This window comes from Tinamus guttatus, unplaced genomic scaffold, assembly GCF_059628265.1.
Source record: "Tinamus guttatus ecotype Peru unplaced genomic scaffold, ASM5962826v1 Tinamus_guttatus_pri_ptg000226l, whole genome shotgun sequence".
Classification (NCBI taxonomy): Eukaryota; Metazoa; Chordata; class Aves; order Tinamiformes; family Tinamidae; genus Tinamus; species Tinamus guttatus.
In genome coordinates, this window is record NW_028288760.1 from 2,663,927 (window position 1) to 2,691,709 (window position 27,783).

At 52.1% G+C, this 27,783-nt stretch overlaps 1 protein-coding gene across 2 annotated transcripts; it reads left to right on the forward strand.

Annotated features, from left to right (window-relative positions):
- Nucleotides 1–1,426: 1,426 nt before the first annotated feature.
- On the forward strand, nucleotides 1,427–27,783 carry OLFM1 (olfactomedin 1). 2 transcript variants are annotated; one of them, XM_010220544.2, is made up of 6 exons: nucleotides 1,427–1,540; nucleotides 11,014–11,163; nucleotides 15,729–15,884; nucleotides 17,882–18,101; nucleotides 23,501–23,607; nucleotides 26,039–27,783. In XM_010220544.2, exons 1-6 carry the CDS (start codon nucleotides 1,475–1,477, stop codon nucleotides 26,711–26,713), a joined length of 1,374 nt encoding a protein of 457 aa, XP_010218846.1. In that variant the 5' UTR covers nucleotides 1,427–1,474; the 3' UTR covers nucleotides 26,714–27,783. The 2 variants fall into 2 exon arrangements, with proteins under 2 accessions (XP_010218846.1, XP_010218847.2); XM_010220545.2 differs by lacking the exon at nucleotides 1,427–1,540 and adding an exon at nucleotides 9,146–9,528.

Below are 27,783 nucleotides of genomic sequence, written 5' to 3' on the forward strand. Positions count from 1 at the left end.
AGCCCAGAGTCCCCTTTTTGCAGAGCCTCTGATTTCTGTGGTCCTTTCCATGGGGAATAGCCATACAGCAGCCTATTCCATGGGAAGCCTGGCTCTGCAGCCCCATAACCTCTTCCCAGCAGGAGCAGGGGGCAAAGGGCTGGAGAAGGAGAAACCTCCTGCAAGGAGCAACCAGGACCCTCCCATAGGGCCTCTGCTGGCTGTGAGTGCCTGGAAAGTGATTTCAATTAAAACATTTAACAATAATAAAGTGAAGGGGAGCTCCTGTGTTACCTCTTCCACCTCTAAGAGAGGGGATGATGCTGCCCACCTGTGCTGCCAGGTACTAAGAGGATTAGTAGCATCTGTGAGGTCTTGGGGGAACTTTCTGGCTTAGAAATCATTGGAAATGTGTGATCAGGAGAGAAATGAGGGGCCAGCAGCCCTGCTCTGAGCTGAGGGGAGGAAGGCAGGAGCTGGAGCTGCAGTTGTGATGCCAAAAGCCCCCAGGAGCAGGAGGGCACCAGGGACCCCCACCGTGGTGCTCCAGGGTGATTCCACCTGGCCCTCAGGTTCGCATTAGGGCTTCCACAAGGGTTTGGGTTGGGAAAGACCCCCGGGTGGGGGGTACTTATTGCATCCCTTCATCCCGATCTTCCTCCCCCTCCTTCCCAATTTGCACCTCACAGGGAAGCAGCCGCTGGAATTCAGTGCTCCAGGATTCCTCATCCCCTTTCCCAGACACAGCCTGGGGGGCCATGGGCAGAGAGGGGGTTAAGCGGCTCCTGTCCCCGCCGCCACCGAGGACCAGCCCCCACCTCGGCCACGGGCGCCTTCCCGGCCTCCGCAGCCTCCCCGCTCCGCATCCCTGCGCCTCCGCATCCCTCCGCACCCGCATCCGTCCCCCTGCCCCGCGCTCCCGGGGCGCCTTTTCCCCCTCTTCCCTCCGCCGGGTTTAGTTAAATTTCCCCCGCCTTGCTTGATGTCACATCCTGTTCCACAGCCGTCCCCTGCTAGTAGCCAGCCCCACCAATTCCTTCCATTCTGCTTTTTTTTTTTTTTTTAATCCCTGTCCTCTCCCCATCACCCCCCCTTTTCAAGGCAAACTTTTGGCCATAGCGGAGATAATCATTTCGTGCTCCGTTGAATTCCTCCCCGCAAATGTCTTTCAATCAGAGGAGCCATTAAAAAAAAAAAGAAAGAAAGAAAAAGAAATTGCCAGAGAGCCAGCACAGAGAGCAGAGAAACTGGGATCCCAATAAATATGCAAAGTGAAGGCTCTGCCAAGCAGATTTCTTGCATTGGTTCCTGAGAGACGCCCATCCTGATTTTTATTTTATTTTTTTAATTTGCCTTTGTTGTCTTTTTTTAATTAAAATAATAATAAGAATAAAGGAGCAGGAAGGCAGCGAGCACTCGGTGACCGGCGCAGGGAGGCTCGGCGGCAGGAGAGGCGGCGATCTGCATGCAAGGTGCCTAGACCGGGCTGCGCGACATGCAAGCGGCAAGCAAGCTCCTCACCCTCTTCTTCCTCATCCTGATGGGCACAGAACTAACTCAAGTAGGTGGCTCGCTTCCCTTTCCTCCCCATCACCGCCCGGCTTTTTCCTCCCCAACGCCATTTTCTGTTAAATCTGGAGGGAAAACGGGGGGCGCCGATGGCCGAGGCCCCTCGCTCGGTTGCAGCTTGCGGCACGAATCCCCGGAGCGGCCCCGGGATGGGGCCGGGAGAAGGAGACTGGAGCCCAGGGGAATGGAGAGGGGGGATGCAGGGATGACTCTGCTCCCCCTTTTGGGATTAAAAGTTGAGATTTGGGGAGAAGCAATGAGGGGAGCCCCTGCTCTGTGCTTTGGGGAGGGGGCATCTCGGGGTCCCTTATTGCTTCCATCTGCGACCTGCTCAGAGGTGGGAGAAAAGGGGCATCTTATCCCCCCCTCTCCCAATATACCAGGTTTTATTTTCTTTAATCACCTGCTTTTACTTTTCTAGCCCCTGAGGGAGCAGTGGGGCTGGGGGGAAGGAAGGGGCTCCCAGAGTGGTGGCTCCAAAGTGGAGGCAAAAGTCCCTTTGACTTCCCAGAGATATCGGGGGGAAGGGAGGCTGCCTCTTGGGGTTATTTTATTTTGTTTTTCCTCGGTCAGAAAGGAAAGAAAAAAAAGAAAGTAATTGCAAGAGGATGCTCTAGATTGTGGGGTTAATTGTGATGCTGCCTGGAAGCAAAAAAAAAGAAAGAAAAAGAAGCTATAAATAGGAAAGGAATGGAGGCTTCTTAGTGTAAAGGCAATTAGCAGCTGGGCTCTCGTCCTGGACGGGTTTTGGAGATTGTTTTTCCCTATTCTCCCGCTCACGCTGCTCCCCCGTCCCTGCCCTGGTGCTGAAGTTTCGGTAGCTGGAGCCTTTTGTCTTGGCACCCTCCGAGGGTTTCTGCTGCCTCCAGGAGGAAATGGCTAAAGGAAGAGCGGCCGTAATTGCACGGAGCCCTGCAAAGAGAAGGGAGGGAGAAATAATCCGGGGGATGGGGAAGGCGATGGAAATGTGTGGGTCGGGGGGGCAGGAAGGCAGCGGAGCCGCGCGTGAGGAAGCCCATTGTGTGCGCGGGGAGCACGCGAGGAAGCCCATTGTGTGCGCGGGGAGCGCGCACGGAGTGCGCATGCGCCCGGGAGCCGCCGGGAATGCTCCCAAACTCCCCCAAGGGGCTCCTGGTCAAGCCCCCGGGGCTGGAATGGGCTCCCGGGCGAGCTCGGGGGTCTCAGCAGCCCCCTTGTCGCCCTGTGGCCACCTGGGTCACCCAGGGCCACCACTGGCGAGTGTGGCCCTGGCACAAGGAGCCTGCAGGTCACATGCACCTCCCCAGGTGCTGCTGCCTGCCCTCCTTGGCCCACTCAGCCCCCATCCTTCTGCATTTTTTTATTATTATTTCCCACTCCCCAAAGGACACTGAGCTGTCACATCTCATGCAAAGGATGTCACTGTGGCTGGTGGCCGCTGCTTTTTCTTGCTTTGCATTTTTGGGAACGTGGCATTCAAACTTCTCACCCAACTTTCATTTGGGCTGGGAGAAGGGAATCGCATCAGCCCCTGCACTGGGGGGGCTGAGCATCGTTAGCCAACATGGGTGCGTGGACCTAGAGCGGGTCCCTGCCTCAGGCCCAACACTGAAGCCCCAAACTGAAATCCCAGCTTTTCAGAGTGGAAATTTGGCAGGGATGGATTCCTGGGCTGGTCCTGGTCTACCTGGGATTTGCTGCCTGAAGGTAGCCGATTCCCAGGCATTCCCAGTGGGCTCGGGGACTTGTTTGGCGTGCGAATCCCTTCCAGAGTTTGAGCATCTCACCCGGCAGTGCGGGTGCCAGCTGCGATCCCCAGACCTGCCCTTCATCCCAGACACCGCCCAGCAGATCCACGTCTCCATCCCGTGCCGGGGATCCCGTGCCAGGGCAGCAGGGATGGCTGTTGGGGCAGAGATGCTGGGAATTGGGGCAGCTTTCCCTGGCTCTCCCCCATTGCGGAGCCAATGGGCTGGGAATGGAAGAAACAGGGAGCGTGTGGTTGTGCCTCCACCGGGCACAGCGAGCCTGGCGGGACGGGCAGGGATTCCTCCTGGCACCTCGATGTCTTCCTTGTCATTTCATTTTGGATCTGGCTTTGGCTCTTTGCGGGTCGGTGGCCAAACTCGGAGGTGCCGGATGCTCCGGCCGCGCGGCCTCTTGCACGCGGGCGCGATGCAGGGATGCTCCATCGGGATGGGTGCCCTGTTCCCCTTTCCTGCTGCGTGCGTGGGTTTGTGCAGAGCATCTAGGGGCAAAACACGTGGCTTCTTCCCCTGGGGAAGTCTCCCTGTCCAGGGATCTCCACTGGCTTGGCTTCTCAGCTGCAGGAATAGAGGGTGCTGCCAAAGGACACGGTTTGGCTGCTGTGGCAAAGCCCGGGTTTTCCACGGAGGGCAGCAGGATGCCGTCCGCTTGTCTGTCTGTCCGTCCCGTCCCCCTGCCGTGCCTGGCGCTTGCCGATATTCCTAGAAACCTCTTTGCATTCCTCAAAGTTTGAGGGCGCAGAGCAGGGCTGGCAGCGCTCGGACATCCCTGACCCCAAAATCACAGAAACCACAGGGGAAACGATGCAGCCAGGGAGCTATTAACCACCCAGGGCTTCTGCGAGGCAAAACCAAACCCGGCAGGAGGCTCTGGAGCACCCGGCTCGATGGCTGGGCTCCTTCCTCCCCTGGCATCGAGACACGCTCAAACTAGGAGGATTAAGCTGCAAATCTGCAGCCAGTAACAGGAGGCAGCTGCCTCGTCTCGTAAGCCAATTTGTGTCTCATTTCACTAACTTCAGCTTTAACCAATAAAAAAGAAAGGTAATTTTCAGCCTTGGGTCATGTTTATTACTCAAGTTATCAGTCCTTGTAATCAGTATTAGCATCACCGTGTAAGGTAATACAAAACTAATCACTATCTGAGGGAATTGGATGGATGGGGGCTGTAGGCTGCGTCGATGGTGGAAGAAGGAGCTAATTCCTGGTTATGAGTGATAAGTGTCGGCTTTGCCTTGCTGTGCTTCACCGGCGAAGGGAAGAGCGGGATGCGCCGCTGGAAAGGGATGCGAGGGGCTTCCAGGGAGAGATGGGCTCTCCTAGGAGCGTGTGGGATGGGCAGATAGGGGAGCTTCCCCCCTGGAAGGGGAAGGTTTCCTTGGGGAAACTGAGGCACAAGGCCTGAGCTGTCTGTTAGCACGAGCAAATCTCAACCGCAGCACAGGGAAGAGCACCCAAAAATCCCGATTCTGGCTGTTTTTCAGGCTGGAACCCTAACTTGTGATTTAATCTCCCCAACCTGCACCTGGGAACCCTGATTCCCAACTGTGGGCCTGGCTTTTCCTTGGCGTTTTTGCCAAGGCTTTTGCCCCATTCGGAAATCGGAGCAGAGCCAAGGAGTCCTGACTCCCACTTCCCCATCCCGGCTGGGCAGCAACATTCAAAATATTCCCCCTAAGGGGAAGGGTCTTGGGAATGATGAGCAGCAGGACAGCAGCTCCAGGAAGGTATCAAAAGTGACACCCAGCACCATTTGGGGGTTTATTTTTTAGCAAACGGCTCCCACAGACCAGCAGAGGAGCCTGCAGCACCTCGTGCCTGCAGGAAGGGACGTCCCCAGGGCTCGGGGGCCTCTTCAGCCTGGAGCTGCTTCCAGCCCTCTGGGACAGGATCTTCACAGGCCACTTCTGAGCCCCTCCATGGCCCATGGAAGAGACCTTTGGAGAAAAGCCACCTGCACGCTCCCTTGCTGGAGATATTGGGTATCAGCTGAGATGTCCAAGCTGACGAGGAGCAGCGTGCAGGTTGCAACAGCACCGTTTGATGCTGCTACAATATAGGGGCATATGTGCTTTAAGCCAGCCCCCCGGCAGTCCATAGAAGTCTTTTGCCTATGGAAACCATGGGCTTCTGAGGCTCGGGAGCTGCAGAAACTTCCTCCCTTCTTCTCTGAACCAGCCAGGAGAGGGAGACAACGACCGCCGTGTAGCAGGGATGCGTTGGCCATGTCTGCAAACGCGGGTCCTTGCAGCGCTCAGCCAGCGCCTCTGCGTTATCCCAGGGAAAGCAAACCTTCCCCATCAGTGGGTTTTTCCCCTTGGGAGCAGTTTGGGAAGACTCTGCTCTTTTCTTTTACCTCTCTTTCCTCCTCCTTCCCTGCTCCAAAATGATGTGTGTAAATGGGATCTTCTGTTTCTTGACCTTTCATCTTTTGCTGTTGCTTGTGCTCTGTTTGCAGAGTAATCGCCTCCAGGTAGCACCCAAAAAAGCAGCTCTGGTCTTGGGGACAGGACAGATGCAGCATGGGCATCAGGAGGAGAAAAAGCCAGGGGATGGAAGGAGCCTTTCTCCAAATCAGTGCCCTTTGCAATTAAAAAAAAAAAAAAAAAGAAGCAATCAGGAGACAGGTAGAATAAGCCAATTAGGCAAAACTGTTATTGAAGGAGATTGCTGTAGGTGTTACAAGGGAAAGTTGCTCTTTAAGGGTCAGACCCTGCTTTGCCCTGAAAAAGGCCATCGAATGAACCCTGTCAAGTTGAAAAGAGTAATACGGATGTCCTCCGATTTGTCCTTCTCCTCATTTCCTCTGGCATGGATAAAGGTAATGCCAGGCTTCCGGAATTCAGTTCATTTCCTTACCTTGTGGTCTTGGTTTTGTTTAGTTGCCGTGTTTGGGTTCTAAAACCAGGGAAAGCCGTAAGGATCCGAGTCATTAGGTAGGAAGGAGTTTTCCCCGTTTGCACTTTATTTGGCCCAAGCACTGAATGTCTCGGGTGCCTGCCTCCACTTTGGGCAAGTTCTTTCCCAGTCTGGGTTCTCCAGGGAGAGAGATCCCCATCCCACTCCAGGCCCAGGAAGTAAATGCATGAAGTCCCTGTGTGGAAAGGCATGGAAAGATGCAGAAGAACAAGTGGTCTCTAATGTCCTTGCCACAACCTCGTATGCAGACAGCAAAGAAAACACTGCCACGAAAGCTGTCACTCTTGGCTATTTCATAAAGACTGGTAGCAAAAGGGACAAAAAATCTCCTAGACTTTGCTCCTGCAGTTTATTATAACATCCACTCCCTCAGCTGACATTATAAGGTATAACAGGATGGGAATCCATGCATGGCCTCCCGCATGGACTCGTCTGCATCCTGACTGGTTGCAAAAGGCACCGGGGTCCCCTCCTGATCTAGCTGTGACCGTGGTTCCTCTTTGTGCCCTGCTGTCCCCGTCTGCAGAACCTTTCATTGCTGCAAAGCGTGTGAAGGGCAGGCAAGTGAAATCACCTGCACGCACCAGCAGGCAATGACTCTCTCCTGAGTCCTAGAAGAATCCAGCATAAAGCAAGGGAATGTGTTTTTACACCTGCTCTGAACATAAGTTTAAATAATGAAGTATCTGTAGCTCTAATTCCCTTTTATATGTGTTTGGAGCAGACAAATAGGAGAGACAAACTTTACTTCAAGCCCAATTTCGGGATGAACATTAAAATGATTTGTGTAGCACTCAAGTATTTTATATGGTATGAAATCAGATATGAAATCGGGTTCCCAGCTATTACCATGCTGAGCACAATGCAAGAACCTGCTTAGAAAAGCAGAGACTAAAGCCGACATGTTGTGATTTCTTTTAGAAAATCACCAGTTATTGACTGACATTGCTGGAAACATCAGCATCCAGAGCCGCGCTCCGTGTGAGGGTGCAAGGACCAGCTCTGATCCTGCCCGTGCCAGAGCAAACCCGGTGCTGTTTGCGTGAAGCGTGGGGTTATCTTGTTTGATTTTCATGCAAGCAAGAAAAAAAATCTTCCACTATTGTGGCTTTTTCCAAGGTGATCATTTTTTTTTTTCACCATTTGGTGTGAGGCTTTGCGCTGGGTAGTTCTTGTGAGGGCTCTCTTGGCTCCTGTACCATCCAAGCCATTGGCCTCCTCACTCTGTTCCTCCCCTCACAGCATGAGAACCCGCCGGGTGCTGAGCACCTTTCCTAGCAGAACACTGCATGAGTCAAAAACGTGCAATTCTGCCCCAAAAGGATGCCTAGAAAGAGGGGAGTGCCTGGGTCTTGGTGAGGCCAGTTTCGCAGAACACAAATAGGTCGAGTTTGGAGTTCGAAGCCAGACAGTGTCAGATTTGGAGACACCCAGGAGCATTTTCCACTCGTTTCCTTCCAGAAGATTGCCCCGGCAGCCTATTCCGGCTGGAATGGAGCCAAGCTAGCGCGGACGGAGGGCACGGCCGGCGGCTCAGCTCGGCGTTTCCAACGCCGCAGCCCGGGAGAAGCTCGAGCCGCGGCGCTGCCGGAGGGACGGCGGGACGCGGCCAGGGCGCTCGCACGCTCCCGCATCTCTTTTTCTCCACCTGGTGGACTGTCACGATGTGATTTCATTCCAGCAATCCAGGGGAGCTTCCCGGCGCCCTCTCCGCGCTCCTCCTTGCCCAGAGCTGAGGACGTGCTACAATCCCCTTCTTGGCACTGGAGCATTTCATGGCACAGCCCCTGCAGAGCCGGGACTGGTCTCCCCAGGGCCCCGAGCTTCCCACGCTGCCTGTGGAGCAGATCCCTGCATCCAAACTGCAGTGTCCTGGGTGCGGGGTGGCAAGGAAGAAGCGGTGGCCAAGGCCACCCGCCAGCTCTTGCGCCCAACCTCTATTGCCCTCCCTGCAGAGGGTGCCCTTGCGAGGGACGGCACGGAGGGGTGACTTGTCCCATGGAAAACCCACAGGGATTGTCACTTTTGTGTCCTGGGAGAGCCGGGGGATACAGTGGGGACACAGTTTTCTCCCCACTCCGGACGCTCCGGCGGCGATCAGCGCTGATCCCCCTCCAGGCATCCCTGCTTACAGGGACAGAGCGACACGGGCACTACAGCCACCAACGCGAGGCTGGCCGGAGTTGTGGATCTGGGGACACTTGTGGGTTTATCAGGCCCTTGCCAAGTGCCAACCCGGTCTGCCTGGCGGGCGAAGAGAGCGGGGGGGACCAGGGGCCACCCCTAGCCCGGGATTATCCGTGGGAAGGAAGCGGGAACGGGCCGGGAACGCCGCTCCCGGTGCCACCCGCGCCCCGCGGCGCCACCACGAGCCACCAGGGGGCGCCGCAGCGCCGCAACGGGGGGGGGGCTCCCCGGCCCGGCCCCCCCCGCCCCGCCCTCCCCCAAACCTGCCCCCCCACCTGCCCCCCCATCTTTTCCTCCCGCCTCTTCCCAAGTCTTTGCCCCTCTCCCGAGCCTCGTCTCCCCTCCTCGCTTCTCTCCCCGCATCGTTTCCCCCCTCCCCAAATCTCTCTCCTCCTCCCCAAATCTTTTGCCCCTTCCTCACATCTCCCCGCCAGAATCTCTCCCCCCTTTCCACATCTCTCCCTCTCTTTCCCAGATCCTCCCCGCCAAAATCTTTCCCTCTTCCTCAAATCTCACCCCGCGCCGCAAATAACCTCCCGCCGTAAATCCTCTCCCTTCCCGAATCTCGTCCCCTTCCCCAAATTTCCCCTCCCCGACGTCCACATTTTCTCCCCTTCGATTTTCCCCAAACCTTTCCCGTAATATTTTTCCCTTCCCTGATTCTCCCCCCGCTCCGACCAGCTCCGGCTCCGCGCCCCGCCCCTCCCGCCCCGCCTTCCTCCTCCTCCTCCTCCTCCTGCTGCTGCTGCTGCTGCTGCCGCCGGCTCCGGCAGCTCCGCGGCGGCAGCTCCGCGGCGGGCACCGCCACCAACCGCCCCCTCCCCAGCCCCGGGCATCGCCCCCGGCCCCGGCGAGCGGCCCCGGCGGAGGATGGGCCGGCAGCGAGCGGCGGCGGCGGCGGCCGGGCGGGCTCAGCCCGTCCCCAGCGGCACGGAGCCCGGTGCAGAATGAAGGGTGCGCGGCGCCCTCCCCCGCAGACATGTCCGTGCCTTTACTCAAGATTGGAGTGGTCCTCAGCACCATGGCCATGATCACCAACTGGATGTCGCAGACGCTGCCCTCCCTCGTGGGGCTCAACACCACCAAGCTCACGGCGGCCACGGGCGGCACCTTGGACCGCAGCACGGGAGTGAGTGCGGGGCGCGGGGCGGGGGGTGCCGCCCCGGACGCCTGGGTCCCTCGTTGCGCGGTCCCTCTAGTGCCGGGTCCCCTCGAGCGATGCTGCTCCATCCGCCCCATCTCCACGGGGGTGCAGAGAGAGGGGAGAGCACCCGGCTCCCGCTTTACCTCACCCGGGGGGATTGCAGAGTTGTCCCTGTGACCACCTTGCTGGGGACCTGCCCCGCTCCCTCACCTGCCGTCAGCAGCCACTAACGGGACGGAAAATGTGGCGCAGAAGTTGCCGTGTATTTTGGTCACGCCGTATGTCTGCTGTCCTTGTCCTGCCGGGGGCTAGCAGGGAGCCCGCTCTGGCAGCAGTGGAGGAAAGCAAGCAGGTTTCCTTCCCAGGTGAGCCTGTTTCCTTCCAAAACAAGCAGGTTTCCTTCCCAAATGAGCCGCTTTCCTTTCCTTCCCAGGGAAGACCCAGTACTGTTTGCCTCTAGGCTGCGTCCTTGCACCTTATTAAAAAAAAAAACAATGTTTTGCAGCTTTGCTGTTTCAAGGAGAGTATTTCATATAGTGACTCTGACTGTTGTGAATGAAGATGGGATTTTTTTTTTTTCTGGTCGTGTTAGCAGGGATGATGGGACACAAATTTTGCGGTTGTTTTTGCTGGAGAATCCAGTGGTCTGTTTATCTCTGTGGCCGTCTCTGTCTCAGTGCATGTCTATCAACCCGGGTATCGACAAGGTTGTTGGAGCAACCTGAGGCAGCAGGAAGGACGTTATCTGTCTGGTCGGTAACGCGGTGGTGCCGTCAAAGCCATTGGGGGCTGAATTGTGATTAAATCATTTTGCAAAGCGCTGTGAGAGCAATGGGGATTAAGATGGGGGCTTTGGAGAGCATGAGGATAGGAGGGAGGCAGCTGGGTTTGCTGCTGGGCTCCCGTCTGGGCGGCTGTGCTGTGTCCTCCGGGCACCTTCGAAGTGTTTGAGGTTGTGGTGAAGTTCCCTTCTCCTGGGAGAGCTGTGAGGAGAGGGGGGATGTAACTCCCGGTACTGGTCTCCTTGGAAGAGCTGTTTTCCCGGGGAGCGCTGCGGATGCTCCGCTCGCGGTCGGGACGCCGGAGCTGTCCTGGCGCTCGGCTCCGGCTCTGTGTCCTCCTCGGAGCGTCAAGGAGAAGCCGCGTGAGCGGCGGCGCAGGACACGTTTCCCGCCGGCTCCGTGGGCATCCCGGCGGTTTCAGCTGCGCAACCTCCCCGCTCCGTTATCCTCCTCATTCACTGCTCACGTTCCTTGCTTCATCTCTTGCTCTCCTTTTCAGACCCTCCCGTTTGTCCCCAATCCATATTTTTGCATTGCAAGTGAATCCCGCTTGCCGCCCCCCTCCCAGCCTGTTTATTCCGCCATTCCCGGATTTGCCACTTTTATGCCGCTTTCTCCCTCCGTTTCCACTCGGCCTCGCTCCCAACAGACCCTTCTTACTGAACCCATCTCTCCTGGTGTTAATTAGGTGTTGCCGACCAACCCAGAGGAAAGCTGGCAGGTGTACAGCTCTGCCCAGGACAGCGAGGGACGTTGTATATGCACAGTGGTGGCACCTCAGCAGACGATGTGCTCGCGTGACGCCAGGACGAAACAGCTGAGACAACTATTAGAAAAGGTAACGGCCGCCTTCACTTCGAGGGGGTTAAATACAGACCCCGTGTGCGTGTGTGCGGAGTCAGGAGGAAAAATCCCCGGGTGATTTTGGAGCAAAAAGGGCCCCGGCCTAATGCTGAGTGAAAACGCTTGAGATCAGAGAGCATCTCATTAAAAAAAGGATGCAATTTGCCTGTTTTTTCATTACGTTAGCAAAAGCGGTTTCAAAGGGCGAGTCTCCAAAAAATGAGCGAGGATAGAATTAAAAAGAGCCAAGCCCTTGCACTCGCAGCCAAGCTGGTGTTAAACAGGTCCGATAAAATGACACAAGCCATCGACGTCGGATAGTAGAGAAGTGACAGCTAGCGGTTTTCTTTCTCCTGTTGACATCCACTTGATTAGTTTTTAATAGTCTGCTGTCCGGAGAGATCAAAGAATCTCATTAGGGAAGCCTTTCTGATAACAAGAAATTTTCCAGATAATAGATTTCATTGAAGAAATGCCTTTTCAAGTGAAATGGTGCACCTCTTTTTAAAATGTAAGTGGACCCTTGTGCTGCTATGTAATTACCCCTCCTGCCCTAATGCTCTGTTGGCATGTGTTGTGCATGATGAAATCATTTTTGTCCCGCTCCTCTGCAGAAGCTGGGGCACTACACTGATTTTTTTCTTTATTTTTCCTATGTGATAAATACCGTAACCGAGACAGGAAACACTCAGCCCTAAAACAGTTCTTCAGCGTGTCAGAAGCTTCTAAAAATAATCGCACTAAAGCTTTTATCTCTCCAAGCAGTAGCAGCAGTGGGTTCAACAGAACAACATTTGTCTAAGAGGGAGCAGGAATGATCCTCCTGGCTGGCACGGAGAGCCGTAGCGTTCCCAGAACTGGTCACATGTGTAAAATAAGGAGGTTTTTGACCCCGTGCCCTCTGCTAATGCCCAGGGGAGCTGGGTGTGCGAGATGCGCAATAGCAGCGGTGCAGAGGACGTAGCCACGTGGTGATTTTTCTTTTTCCCCCTTGTGCAGCTGCCGGGGAAGGCAGCGAGGGCGGCGCGGTGTTTGGGGCGATGCTGCCCGTTTGCTGCTCCGTCTGCGTCTCACTCCTACGCTAACCTATATGAAAACCCCAAAATAAAGGAGAGGCTCCTAGTGCCAGACAGCCAGTCTCGAGCAAGGCTGAAATGATGATCCCCATAGGAAAATGCAGCAACTGCAAAAGCGAACTCCCAGCTTCCAAGAAGGATTTCAAGCCCTTTCCACCAGCTGATGGTTAACTCTCGTTTTGCAATATGCAGACTTGCATCTCCTTATTTCTCTCTGCCAGCAAATGAAGGAGAAAAACATGTCAAAGAGGTAATAGTGTTTGGTTATAAGGCATTGCTTTTAGGAGCCGGAGCAAAGCCGCATTTCTGCATGTGCACACAAGAAATTAGAGCATCCTCAGTGAGAAGCTGCACCGAGGCCTTGGCAGCTGAACGTGGTTTGAGGCTCAACGCTGCCAAGACCCCGTGTGCCTTAAACACACGGGCAAGAACATATGAACAGGAACCTGGGTTTGTGCCGCTTGCAGGGTGATCCCGGGCACCCCACGGTTTAAGGAACAAGCCGAGGTCGGTGAGAGGAGCAGGGTCTGCTCCCCGCCGCACGTCCTGCTCCGCCGGGACCTGAGCTCATCCTTGGCTGGAGCACGCGGAGCCCTTCCAGCCTTGTGTGTCAGCTGTTGAGCACAGGTCTTGGACCCGGTCCAGACCGAGGCATCACCTAAATCCTGCTCATAGCAGGATTGTGTTTTACCTTTGGAATGATTTTTTTTTTTTTTTTTTTTTTTGCTCCCTGTTACTCTGGAAAGGATTCCTCCTTTTCCTCCTCTGATGCGTAAACCATTTCTTGTTTCTTTCTTGCGTTTCTTTCTCACTACCGCTATCTTCCAGCTTAAACAGTTCTGTGTTCACTCTTGCTGTTCACCGTGAGATGCATACAGAGAGGATGATGACATCTCTTGTCGGCCTTTGCTTTGCCTTCTGCTGTCCTTATGCAATGCTGCTCGTGTCCAGGTCAATAGGTTGAGCCGTCTCTGCTGGTTGTTCCTGCAGACCGCAAAAACCTCCTCGAGATATCTACTGCTGTTGCTTCAGCTCGTTTGTCCAGCTACATAAAGCTGCTGTGCCATTCCTATGATAAAAATTCATCCAGACTCAAACCCGAAGATGGGCTTAGCCAGCTTCTTTCTGAAGTGGCAAAAAGAAAACCCCACTGATCAATAAGCAGGATGAGCAAGTCTAAAAGCATGGCACTGGCCATATAAATCTTCCTCGGGTCATCATTAGCTCTGTTACTCTGGTTTAATTCTGAATCAACTCAGCATCAAGCAAGATGACAGGAACTGCAAGCTGCATTTGTATCAATTTTCTATTTCAAATGATAAAATAACTCTTTTTCCCGAGACAATTACAGGTTTATCTATCCCATTAGCTTGATGGCAGACGAGGTTTTGTGTTGAGAGTGCATGTCCCAAACAGCTCAGGGCAGAAAGCGTTTTAACTGATGCTTAAGGGCAGCAGTTAATGGATGAAGCTTTGGAGATCTGGGAGTCGATATGCTTAGGTCTCTGTTCATTAGAGTGCTTATGTGCATGCTTAACTTTAAGCATGTGAGCAGTCTCATCGAAATCTAATCTTGTGCCAATGTACTTTGCTGGATCAAGGGCTTAATATGTTAATGAAGCAGAACAAGTAGATCTTCAGATGATGAAGCATGTGTTGCTGTCAGATCGAGCTTGATGGAGACGGAGTTTTACAAGGAGACTGAGGTTTAGATGTCTCACCAAGAGCTCATCTGGTGGAAAACAATACGGGCAACAAATAGCAAGAGTCTGAACTTGCAAAGTGCCTCCCTGAAATAGCACAGCAGCTAATTTTAGAGGTCTCAGATGAGATGCACATGTTGGGAGCAAACTTCCTTTGAAGTCAGGGGAGAACCAGGCTCCTCCAGGCGTGACTCAGTGCAGAAGCTGGAGTGCAATGCTCTGATTCACTTCCTATGTGAATCCGTCTGTCCCTCTCGTCCATCCCAGAGAAAATATAGGGAGCTGCCTTAGCCTCAGCCAGGCCCAGAGGGACGTGGCTGCTGGCACATGTCCCTGTGTCCTTCCAGAAATGCTCTTGTGATTGCTTGCAGTTTGGTCTTTCATTGGGGTTAAGCATTAATGGAATAAGTGAGATCAGTGTGGTAGGATCCCTGCAAATAATTCCTCTTCCAGCACGTTCAAACAATTCTATGATGTACATGCCATGACTCAAAGGAGGATAGACTGGATTAAACGGATAAAAATATCCATCCAGAGAGACTGCAGAGCGGTCATCCTGGTCAGAGACTTCCCCTCTCCTGCTTCAAACGTCGTATCCAGCCCAGGTAAATTGCTGGCCAGGAGGAGTCTGGCTGTGTGCAATGCTGGACAGGTTTGAATGCAGGATGGCTCCTTTCCTCTCCAAACCAACGTGGTCATGTTCCTCCTCCTTCCTCACGCCTCCCTGAGCAGGTCTTTTCTCTTGGGAAGCCATCAGGAAGGTGGTTGCTCTTGGCATCCTCATGATTTGCAGGGCCTGAAAATACCCTCCTTTTTGCTGAGCAGGGCTGGCAGACCCCGGAGCAGTCATACACATTGTACCAACCGCTTCCTCTCCTCGCTCTTGCCCTTTGAAATACAGGTGGCCCATGAATTTTTAATAGGTAGCCATAATAGTCGCCTTGCCGCCCCGCGTTAGCGAAGGCCATTTCCATCGCTTCAGATAGCTCAAGAGCCAACGTCTTCATCTCTAAGAGTGAGCAGGCTCCTTGGCTCGTCCTCCGGGATGCGCTGGCCTCGCGCATCCCCGGTGCAGCGGAGGTGGCTCCCGCGGGGCATCCGCGGTGACAGTTTTGGCTCGCGTTGCCTCGCGCCCAGACGAAGATGCTCCAAGCGGGATGCCCTTCGTGCCACGGCCCTGACTCAGCATCGCGCTCGGCTGCCCGAGCCGCTTTGGGCGTCATCGCTCCCGGTTCCGACGGGCTCGGGCGGGATGTGCCGGCGGGCGGGAGCGGCAGGAGCGCCAGGCGTGGGCTGAGCGCCGTCATGCACAAAATGCGACACGAAAACAGCCGTCCTGGGCGCAGAGACCTCAAATCGCACCCGTTGCTGCATGCTAAAATACGTGCTTACGTGCTCGCCTAAGTGAGAGCTTCCTTTAACGTTTTGCAGCCTAGAAAAGGAAAGCATGCCAGGGAAATATCTTAATAAATCGGATGGCAGCCAGCCTCCAAAATCAGGTCGTGCTAGTTAGTGTTTGCTCCCTGTCTTTGCAGCCAGTCTCACTTACTTGGAGTGAAGTTTGCACTTTGGCAATCAGTACAGGCCCCATAGGTACAAGAGGAGATGCTAATGTGCGTCTTCCCTGAAGGCATTCCTGCACGTACCTCTGCTAAATGGATAGGAAAAGGGGGAAACGTGGGGAAAAGAGCAGCATTTTGGGGCCAGGAGACACGGATGGTGCTTCCTTGCAGGGAATGGGAAAGGGTTGTCTTTTAAACCGGTCGTTTCTTGCTTGGCAGGTGCAAAACATGTCCCAGTCGATAGAGGTGTTGGACAGGCGAACTCAGAGGGACCTGCAGTACGTTGAGAAGATGGAAAACCAGATGAGGGGCCTGGAGTCAAAATTCAAGCAAGTGGAGGAAAGCCACAAGCAGCACCTGGCGAGGCAGTTTAAGGTGGGTTTTCGCTTTCCGAAGCGCTCGCAAAGCGGCAGGTGGAGGTTCAGGTGGGCGAGCGAGGGCGCACGGTACCGACCAAGCAAATGAGCAAAAATAGGCAAAAAGAAAAAAAAAAGTGCAATTTTTGCAACCATGCTCAGCCCAGTGAGCTTTGCAGCCTGGGGACGTGGCGGTGCCCAGGTCTGAATAATGATCTTGGGAGCAGAGTCAGCCCCTTTTGATGAATTGTGTGTGTTTTGTCCTGCTGTCGTGCAGATTGGGAGAGAAGACAGCAGCCTTTGAAATTACATCTTAAATGAAGCTGTCATGGCAAGCAGGGCTCAAGCCTGCAAGAACTGGGCTAAAAACAAGCGAAATTGCAGTCAAGATATTGTCAGCAGTATCCAAAATGTTAAAAGTTAGTAAAATTTTGGCTTAATAACAACAAAAAAAAAAAACAGATTGAGGAAAATTTCTAGTGAAATTTGGGGAGAAGGTTTCCCCTTTGTTTCCTAACTAATCATATTTTTAAACCAGATACATTTTAACTGCTAAGCTGGATATTAAAATACCAAGATTAAGAATCCCCCTCCCCGTTTTTTAGCCATAAAAACATCCACTGCTTCCACCTCCCTCACTTCTCCACTCCCAGTTACAGAGGGACCCTAATTTGAGCTCAGCAGTTGGGACTTAAGGCCTGTCTTTCTGATTTAAACACAAACTTCTTTTTTTCTTCATTCTGCTGAGTTTTAGGCTGCCCCATTTCCTGATAGGAAACCTGCCCTGGGCATTGCAAATAAATAAGTAAATAAGTTCATAAATGCATTCCCCACCTGCAAAGCGCTGGGGATGTAAATAGGAGGGGATGGAAAGCAGAGATGTGAGGATAGGGGGTTGAATTCTGCTCCCATTCACCCCACAGTCAGAGAGTCAAATATCACAGCCCTGTAAATCTATGAATCTGGTGCCGTTCTGGATATACATTATTTATCGGACACCAGCACCAGGTAGCCTGTCTATACTAACCCTGCTTTATTAACGGGTAGGTGCATGCATATTTATGTCTGCTCATTAGCTGCTGGAGCAAAGCATCCTCAACAAAATGCTGTATACTGTGGCTTTAAACGAGGCCTTTATTTAATTAGGGGGAAAAAAAACCTCTGCATTTCTGCAAAATAAATTGCATAATGACTTTGATTTTTATGTTCGTTATAGCATACGTAAAAACAGTAAGGAATTTTTATATAATTTGCTGCCAAGGCATCATTTTAAATAACAGCCACAGCATTTTGTTTCTGCTAATGCCAGCATTAAAATGTGAGTGGTTTGGGGATCTTGTGTTCTTTTTTTTTTATTTCTCTCTGTAGTTCCGTAAGAGTATTTGTCTATGAATGGCTATCTATATAAGGCAGGTTAGTGAGCTAGCTCCTCAACAGTATTTCATTTTCTTGCTTACAGGGCTAACTTAAAAGCAAGTTTTTTCAATGCTGCAGTGACTGAAGAAGCAGTTCACTCCCATGTAACCATGAAAAGAGGGCCACAGAGCATTTTGCACCATGCATTTATTTTTTTGATTATTTTCCAAATTAGCACCATATCTCACTAAGGAACCTTGAACCACACAACCAAGATCTTCCTTTGCATGCAATTGTAGATGCATTTCATGAATAGTTTGAAACCCTTGTCAATGCATATATATATTATTTTATTTTATTTTTTTGGAAAGAAAAAAAAAAAGAACTCTTTGTGTATGTGATCTGAAGCATGTAACCCTAAGATGTTGCATTCTAAAAATGACAAATAAAGGCCTTTCCCAAATATTTTGGTGTTCTGCAGCCTGTTTAATATGTTCTTTCCAATACATCATTTGGACCAAAATAATAATTAAAATAATATTTATGCTAATAATTGTGGGCTATGTACATTGCACTCACGTAGGAAGCAACCAGGTCAAGGCAGAGTGTTGCAGATTTTTGCACGCATAGCACTGAACCGAGCTTATTTTAACCTTGCAGGCAATAAAAGCGAAAATGGAGGAACTTAGGCCTTTGATACCAGTGTTGGAAGAGTACAAAGCCGATGCAAAATTGGTATTGCAGTTTAAAGAGGAGGTCCAGAATCTGACGTCAGTTCTAAACGAACTCCAGGAAGAGATTGGCGCCTATGACTACGAAGAGCTTCAGAACAGAGTGTCAAATCTTGAAGAAAGGCTTCGTGCATGCATGCAAAAATTAGGTAGGCTCAGAACGACATGGTGGCACTGGCCAAACACCATCAATGTTAACACGTCACCGCTGGAGAGGAGAGATGCTAGATGGACATCTCCCCCGGCCTGGCGCTCAGGGACGAGCTGGCGCTGCCAGGCTTGATCCTGCATCCCTTTATGCCACACGTAACGGTAATCTCGGGAATAGTCCCGCTGAGGATTACGTGCATGACCCAAGTTACTGATGGCATAAGGGCTGCAGGAGGGGGCCCTGACCCGGGCACGCGGCTTCCTGCAGCGTTTGCATAAGTGGACGGTGATATGCAGTAAATACCTGGCCTGTTTTCAATAGCGCTTATGCAAAGCAAACACGGGGGCCCGTTTTTGCTTATACATCAATGTCCCATCTTGTTTTTTTGCTACGTGGGCCGTGCTGCCCAGCCTGGACTGTATGCACTGGAATTGCACGCTCGCAATTCCTCTGCATGCCCTTTTTAAGTAGTACGTGTGTGGGCTGCGACTCGGTTGCCTCTTCCCTTTCCTCCTGCTGCTTGCAAAGGTCCAGGAGAGCATGGCTGGGCGAGGGGGACATGTTTTGGGGTGGGCTGTGACACCAGGCAGGGTGCAAATGCCCCCCAGTGCACCCTGGTGGGATGGGGGATAAGGGGCCCTGCAACCCACAGCTGTGAGAAATCACCATTTGTTGCAAAAGCCCTGGCTTGATTTAATTTCTCCTTACGTTATTGACTTTCTTGTTAAGCAATTTAGATAATCTAAACACATTAACCGCTCTGCAGTCTATTCTGGTAGCACATATGAAATTACACTCAGGAAATTGCAGGGAAGAGCAGCTCTCCTCTGGGCGTTATGGGTCTTGGGAAGGTAACGTGCTGCTCCCCTCCTCTCCATGCCCATGGAATTAGTTTTTCTTTTTTCTGGATGTTTCGACGATGCCACAGGCAGCCTCCCACCTGGTGTTTTCCCTGGCATTTTAATAGCATCCTCATCATGCCCTCAGTTATCTGGTGCTTCCCTTGTTGCTTGCAGTCGTGGAGCAAGGTTTCGCGAGAACTTTAATTCTAATTTACAATTTGGTGCTAATTGCCCCAGGCTTGGCCTGGGGGTGGAAGGGGTTGCAGCAAGTGGGGCCATTTGCTGCATCCAAAGCCTTGAAGGGACACGGGGGTGTCCGGGAGGGAGGACAGCAGCAGGACAGGGGGGTGAATCGCAGCTTTGCCAAGGGTAATTCTTTAACCAAAAGCATCTTGGTTCTCCTGCCGCCCCGTCCCTCTGTGCACAGGGAGGCAGACGTGGAGAAGAGGCTCCCCAAGCCCTTCTTGCTGCAAACGTGGGGTCTCCTCCTGCACCGTCGGCCTCTCCCAGCACCAGCCGCATGCACGTGCTGGGCTGCAAGAGGCATCTGCATCCAGGCTCCCAGTGGGATGGACGCCTGGACCGTGAATGAAAGTCTAATCTGTCTTTCATTGAGTGTTTTGTATTCCCCAAAGCAAAGCCATGGTTTTGGTGTTGATTAGGAGCTCACAGACCTGTTGTGCAGCTGTGGCTCACGCTGCTCTCAGTGACATCGGCAGCATTGTCTGCAGCTGGGAGCTGGTGTGATCTATAAAATGAGGGAAAGGGAAACCTGGCTGCTCAGGTGCTCTAGCTGTGACCAGCCTGGGTCAATATTTCTGGTAAGACTCTGCTCCTAACCTGGATTTGTCCCCTGTTCCAATGTGATTCTCTGCTCTTGGTGTTGCATGACCCAGGATCCTTCCCCAGGCCATCCGTGCTGCAAGGGCGAGTGTCATTTCTCTCCCGTATGTGTAGGAACTGATGGGCAGAAGCATCATTAGCAGGTCCAGACGTGCAGGGAAGGGTGTAGGGGCTGTTTGGCCTCCTGGTGCCTCTGTGGGGCTTTTTGAGCTGGGCAGCAGGAGGCCAAGAAGGGGAGCAAAGCAGCAGAGCAAGGAATTGTCCTGCGAAGAGGCTAGTGCAGAAGTCCTGTCTTATTTTCTCCTAAAATGGACCTCAGCTTGATGCAGACAGGAGGTGTTACCTCCTTACACAGCCCTTGTAGACAGAGGAAACTCCCCACAGGGCAGCAAGTTCTTGCAAGCAGCTCTCCTAGAAGCACTGGCAGGGCTTCCAGCAGCCCTTTCTCAAAGCGTTTAGTTTATTGGGAGTTTTGGTTTATTGGGGACTTATCTAGGCTTTTCTGGGGGCTCTCTGGCCATGCAGGGAGCTTCGGTGCCGCAGGGCTTTGCAGCCACCCATGGGCCCAGCGAGATCAGACACCAAGTCTCAGAGGGCCTTGCCTGCTCGCAGGTGATTGACTTGGTTGCTTGGAGCAAGCAGCACAGATTGAATTTCCAATGTTGTTTATCGCTCCGGAGTGCAAACCAGCAAAAAGGGTAGTTAATTGAGTTAAATTCAGGTAACGACCTTCCCGACACTTTGCTGGCGCGAGACAAGGGGCCTGCTTGCTGACTGTTGTTATTTGCCACAAATTACCTGCTCAGAAGGATGTGCTGGAGTTTCGGGTAATGTGTTTTAGCTCTTTAGTGTTTAGCTTTTCTCATGCTTGGGCTGATAAGTGCTACTCGCTCACGAGCTTGGAATAGAGATCAGGAGCACCCAGAGCAGGATCAGGGAGCTGCAGCAAAACCATGAGATGGACAGCAAGAAATAGCATGTTTATATTGAATTCCTGACCGGTTCTCCTGTCCCCATCCTCCAGACAGGGCTGACATCCACAGCGCAGCAGCGTTTCCCTTAGACAAGGTCCTTTTTGGGCTTTTGGGTGTCCTGAGTGTGTGGATGGATCGATAGTGGAAGCACTTCCCGACGCCGAGCTGTGCAGCGGGGGGAATCAATAACAGCACGTCCAATTTGTTATTCCATTTGCGTTCTTAAAGATCACTGTTTGTGTGGGGATTTTAAGGTTCCCATTAGTGCTCCCAAGTTCAGGGGGATGGAAGAGGATGAATCCCTTGAGCCCTAGGACGTATTTGGCACAGCCAGGCTCATGTTTGCCGGTGGCATGAGCTTTCCTTGACTCCTGCAGTGCCGATATGTGCAACTGCTCTATGGGACTAAGCCACAAATCCCAGCAAAAAATCCTGTGATTCTCCAGTAGGGAAGGAAAGAGTGAGCGTGTCTGCCCCTTCTCTTGCTGTCCCGGGTGCGTTTCCATTAACATCTGTCCTGTTGCAAAGGATCTGGGCACAGGGAGTGAGGACTCCGGCCTGGATTTCATGGAAAGATCCTGCAGGGAAAGCCCTTGGGCAGGGCCAGCCCGCACGGCACCGTGGAGCAGGGTAGGACTGAGCGCTTGATTGCGTTGGGCTGCTCAAACATCCCTTGTGGGCTGCATTTTGGAAGAAATATGGAGCGGGGTGTGAGCATCCTGCGAGGCCGGGAGCTCTCGCTGTAAGTGGCTGAAGGGAAGAGAATCTTCTCCAGGTGGAAAATTCCTTGGAGCGAGGATGCTGTGCAGGAGGGTGCTGCTTGGCTGCTGCTGGCCACAGCTGGTGGGTCAGCCTGGGGGTCACTCAGGAAGAGGCTGTTTTCTGTGCATTTTTCCAGGGAATAGGGATGCACGGGCAATGGTGGGTCACAGTTGCAAGGACCTGGAGAGAGCTGGGAAAACTGGAGTGTCACAGCTTGTCTGTGTGTGCCCGGGGAGCTGCTGTTTCCAGGCTTCTCCTGGTGTCCTGGACAGCTTTCCCATTCCTGAGCACCTTGTAACTCTCGGGCTATTTCATCATCAAAAATAGTGCTCAAAGGAAAATCAGCCCCCAAATGCAGCATCTCCACAAACCCTGTTTAGGGGAATATTGCACCAAAAACACCTTGGCTGCATAAGAGCAGCCCCCGTGCGCTGCTGGAGAGAGCTGCTGTGAATATACGCGTGGCTCTGCGTTCAGGAAGCAGCCTTTCTGCTTGCAGACAGCACCCGTTTGCCCTTATTGGCGCTGGGCCTTTTTTTCTCGTTTTTTTCTTTCTTTTTTTTAATCACTGAGTCTTTATATAACCTTTCTCTCCAGGGAAATGGAAGGGAAGAGATAAAGTGAGGGCAATGTAGGACTCCGATAGCAGCAGGCAGCGTGCGGATCCGTGACCGGAGGAAGGTTGGGTCTCCATGGGGGGAATTTGAGGGAACCTTGGTGGTGCCTTGGCTGAGTGACACTGGTGCATATCGGGAATATCTCCTTCCCACGGATACCCCTGGCAAGAAGGGTATTTGAGGAGAAGCTTTTCCTGAGCTGGCAGAAGCTGGCACAGCTCCATGTGCATCTCGGAGAAGAGTGGAGAAAAACCTCCTGACCCTGAGCGTGCAAGTGTCCCCTGAGCCACCGACCCCGGGCGATGCTGCTGCAGGACCTGCTCTGCACGGAGCATGTGGGGTCTAAAATGAAACGGTTCCTCAGTTCCTGCTGCTGCATCGTACTCCATCGCTTTCCCTGTCCTTTTTCCGTGCACATTTGCTAAATGCTGGTGTTTCAACACCTGGCCTTGCAGATGTGCCCCCAAATTCGGGGGGTGGAACTTTATGGGATGAGGCACCTAAGCATGTTTCCATATTGGACCCTTAACTTTGAGCTGTTTTAGTGCGGGATCATGTTCCCGGTTGGATGATGCTGGAGTCCCTGCGGCAGCTCCTGGGTGCCCAGAGCACCCACTGCAGCAGGTCCCACTCCCTCAATCCTTGCAAGGGGCAAAGCCTTTGGATGCACCTTCTGCATCCGTGCCCTTCTTGCGGGCTTGATGGGCTCTCCAGAGGGATGGGAAGAGGGGTGACAAATGCATTAGCATCTCTTAAGCATGCAAATGTGACAGGCAACAGAGGAGGTGGCTATTAGAAGCCAGGAGATGTTCTTTGTAGAGAAAAGATTTATAGTGTACATAATTTCCCCCGCTTTTTTTCCCCTTCCTCTCTATAACCTGTAATAAATGCATGTTTCCAGCAGGGCTGGAACAGACATGTCCATCTTCATGTTGGCTGCCCCCACTCACCAATAACTTGGTTATTGCAGAAATGAGCAGAGCTATTCAGCTAATTTCTCCACCTGGCTGCTTGACCCTGACTAACTCCTCTTGTTGCCTATTCCGCATTGAAGCCGCATGGCTGTTTGCAGGGAAGTCTGTTTTATTGGGGGCAGCGCGATAAGGAGGATCATTAGGAAGAGGAATGAAGCAAATAAAAGCATGTGATGGCCTTTCTCGGCCTAATTACCTCTAATGAGCTAAAAGCATAGCTTGTGAGGGGCTGGGGAAGCAGCGAGTGGAGCAGCCTGGGTGGTTTTAATGCTGGTGCCACTCGCTGGAGTGATGGGATTGGGCAGGTTGGGCATCCCGAGGGATGTGGGCTAAAGCCGTGTTGGTCGAGGGGATGCTCACCAGCCCTGCGCTCTTTATTTTCCAGCTTGCGGCAAGCTGACCGGGATAAGTGACCCGATCACAATTAAAACCTCGGGGTCCAGGTTCGGATCGTGGATGACGGATCCGCTCGCCCCGGAGGGAGAAAATAAGGTAAGAGCGCGACGGCTTCATCTCCGGGTCATGGCTAGGGCCATTGCAGACTCCTTAAATCCTTGAAAATATCAACATGAGCTCTGTGTCCCCCACATTCCCGACGTGGACCAGTTTCTCCTCCATGTCTGTATTTTTTCCGGCTCCAGGGAGCCATCGTGAGTGCACAAGGGGTTTGGGGCCAAGCAAAAGTCTCTGTCGCTGCTGTTCTGCTGCCAGCGCCTCCCCTAATGTCATTTGACTCCATTTGTCCTCCCTCCTCCACCGCTGTCGTTGTGAAGAATTAACTGACTGCAGCCAGCGAGAGATTTCTCTTGCTTTGTTTGGGTGTTTTTTTCTATTCAGACCATTCAATTTTGATCCCAGGGAGGTAGGAGGCCAATAACTGGCTGAAAATCAATCCAGGCTTCCCGTGACTGATGGAATGGAAAATATCTTGGGTGTTTGCTGAGAATTTGCAGGCAGAAAAACAAAACAGAAATTGCAGACCTTGGCTACGTGGAAATTCCCTCCTGTGTGAAGCAGCCTCCCTCGGAGGAGGGAGGTGCAGCCAGGGTTGGGTCTGTTTGGAGATCTTGCCCCAAAATCGGCTTTCCAGAGCCAAGCGAGTGCGCGGGATGCTCCGGAGGAGCCGCCCTTCGCGCCTGCTGGTGCAGATCCCGCTCCGGGAGGTTTCCTCGCCCCAAATGTGGGCGGTGGAAGCTGGGCAGATGGTCCATGGTGCTGTCTCTCCAGCTCTCCTTCCTTGCCGGAGCCTCGTAGGAACGCGCGTGGGAAGCCGGGAGAGGAGCAGGATCTGCGGAGATGGAGCTCGCTGCGGTGCCAGAGACTCGGGAAGCACCTGGAGATAGTGTTGGAGGGGACAAGAACAGCGAGGAGAATTGAAATCCTTGCTTTCAAAGCTGGAGATGGAGACCTGGATGTCTCTAGGCTCTGTGATGCCCCGTTTGCTGCTCTCGTAGCCCATAACTAATGCAGTTTTAATCACTTGGCCCGATGGAGAAAGGTTCCCAGTATAGCACCTCTTTATAATTACAGAGACGAAGCAGTTTTCCCTGGGATGTAGCTCAAGCTTCACGGGAGCGTGTGGAGCTAACAAAACTCTGCTCTGCATTTTACTAGAAGCAGAAGATTAGGTGATTTAAGCCTGGCCGAGTATGGGGATGGGCAGAAGTGGGGCAGTTTGTCACATCCAGGCTATGTCACCAAGCTGGAGGTGTTTGGTGGCTCCTGAGGTCTCTTGTTCCTGCCGAGGAACCACGGAGCGGGATGCTCGGGATGCTGCCCTGCGTCCTGCAGCGTCACACGGGAGCACCGGCTCCTTCCCGGACTTCTCTTTGTGTCTCAGTCTGCGACGCATGCACCGAGTTGCTTAATCCTTTAATACCAAGTAATGACATGGGAGCAGCACATGATGGGTTTTCAGCGCTGCTTTTTTTTCCCTTCATTTCCCAAACTGGCCTTCTCGAACACAGGTTTTGCATTAGCTGCAGCGTGTTTTCCAGCACTGCATGTGGCTGGGGAAGCCCCGCTGGGCTGCAGGCGCTTTCTGCGCTGCGCTCAGCAGCATCACGGCCTTTTTCTGCTACGTTTGCTGCCATCCTCGAGCCCGCAGTGGAGGTACAGGGACCGGAGCAACCTGGCACAGGTTCCTCTGCAGGTCTGACGTCCCCTACAATGTCCTGCAGACCTTGCTAACCCTTCCAATACATCAAGCCAACTGCAGTACCCACACCATGGGCAGAGACTGCTCTGCTCTTCTGATGGACCCCAGAAATAGCGCTGTTGCAGAGATGATTTGATCAGATTTTGCAATAAAGAAATTAGCACTAAGACATTAGCCAAATGTTTCGTCCTGCTGTTACCTTCTAGATGCACCTTGGAACTGGTTGCTAAATGGCTAAAGCTTTTGTTTATTTATTTATGTTATGAAGTTTAGGAAGTATCCCTGGAGAACTGGCCTTTCAATGACCATCCCAACTCTCTCTCCCACCTACTAATGTTGAGACTTTGATGTCTTTGTCTTTTATATTGCAGCAGCCTAGATTTTAAGTTTTTGGTGCAAAGTGTATGATTTTCAAACCAGTATGGACTTTGCCCAAATTTCCTTGACAATGAGCAATTGCATTCGTATGCTTCTGCATGCCAAATTGATGGCGTTCTGCATAGCAGAGGATATAATCTAGTAAGTGCTGCCATGATGGGGCTTGCAGGAAGGAAAAGCAGCAGCAATGTAATATTCTGGCTCTATGTAGCTGAAGATGTTAGTTTTCCTTTAGGAGGACAGTGTGGAACACGGTGCATCCAGGGAGCAGCAAAAGGTCCCGAGCTCCTGGGGAGACACTGGTTTACCCACCTGGGACACGTTTCCAATGTGAGGTGACAGTTTGGCTGTTCTCTCTAACACCATGTGTTTCTGTCGCTCGCTTAGGTCTGGTACATGGACAGCTACCACAACAACCGCTTTGTCCGCGAGTATAAATCCATGGCAGATTTCATGAATACTGACAATTTTACCTCTCACCGTCTCCCTCACCCTTGGTCAGGCACCGGCCAAGTGGTCTACAATGGCTCTATCTACTTCAATAAATACCAAAGCCACATAATTATCAGGTTTGACTTGAAAACAGAGACCATTCTCAAGACTCGCAGCCTGGATTATGCCGGCTACAACAACATGTACCACTATGCCTGGGGCGGCCACTCGGACATCGACCTCATGGTGGACGAGAACGGCCTCTGGGCCGTCTACGCCACCAACCAGAACGCGGGCAACATCGTCATCAGCAAGCTGGACCCCAACACGCTGCAGAGCCTGCAGACCTGGAACACCAGCTACCCGAAACGCAGCGCCGGGGAGGCCTTCATCATCTGCGGCACGCTCTACGTCACCAACGGCTACTCGGGAGGCACCAAGGTGCACTACGCCTACCAGACCAACGCCTCCACCTACGAGTACATCGACATCCCCTTCCAGAACAAGTACTCACACATCTCCATGTTGGACTACAACCCCAAGGATCGTGCCCTCTATGCTTGGAACAACGGGCACCAAATACTTTACAACGTCACCCTCTTCCACGTCATCAGGTCTGACGAGTTGTAGTCCATCTTTGGTTAGAAACTGATTTAGGAAAAAAAATGAGAGAGAAAAAAGGGAGAAAGGAATGAAATGGAAATACTAATATCAAGGAAATACATTTTAAGTAGATTAAACAGCTGCCAAAATTAAGACCAACGTCATGGAGGATTATTCAGCATAAACCTGACAGATCAGCATTACCTCTACATTTCCAGAAGTCTGGCCCTGTGTTATAGACTTAAGAATAATGATGTACTTGCAGCTGGAACTGCACTTAAAGAACCACTTAGGTTTGGGGTTTTGTTTGGGTTTTTGTTCCAATAGCAAATCTATAGTCCATACTAAAGAAGTAAGGCAATGACTGTTGAAAGTTTATCCTTGGGAGACTCGCTCTCCTCTGTGTGTGGGTTGCATGGACATTTTCTGGCCCCGTGGTCAGCTGTGATGGATGTGTGATTTGTATTTCTAAGCCGAAAAAGCTGGCCCGTGAGGAGCTCTCGCTGTCTGAATAAGCCCCATCACAGGTTAGTTTTTCTTGCATTCCATAGCAGCTACTGTCTCTCAACTGTGTTTTTGTCACTTAGATTAACTGTGCTGAGACCCGAAGTAGCTCATGGATCTGTGTCTTAGTAACTATTAAACACGATGGTTTAAGTATGTATTATGAACAAGTTGTTGTACCCATATTGTTTGAACTTATGTATTCAGCAAATATATTGTATAATGTATGTCTGTTATTTACCAGAGGTGGCAAAACTTTGTATGTCCAGTTTATGCAATGAATGTTGTAAATGCAATGATGTAGTTTGGATTAATAAATGATGGTTTTGTTTCTAAAAAGAAAAAAGATCAGTGTTCACCCTTATACACAGCTAACCAATTTCATGTTGATAATAACAAGAATATTCTCTTACTGTTATAATATCTGCATAGCATTTATGGTGGTTGGAAATAGCTTCTGTGGAAAGTCTGTGGCATCAGATTCCCCTGGGAAGCCCTGTTTATGGAAGTGTGAAGGTAATTAATTTTTTTTAAGAGGAAAACTTTGTACTATCCACAGTTACCTAACAAACAATAAAAATATTAGGAGACTT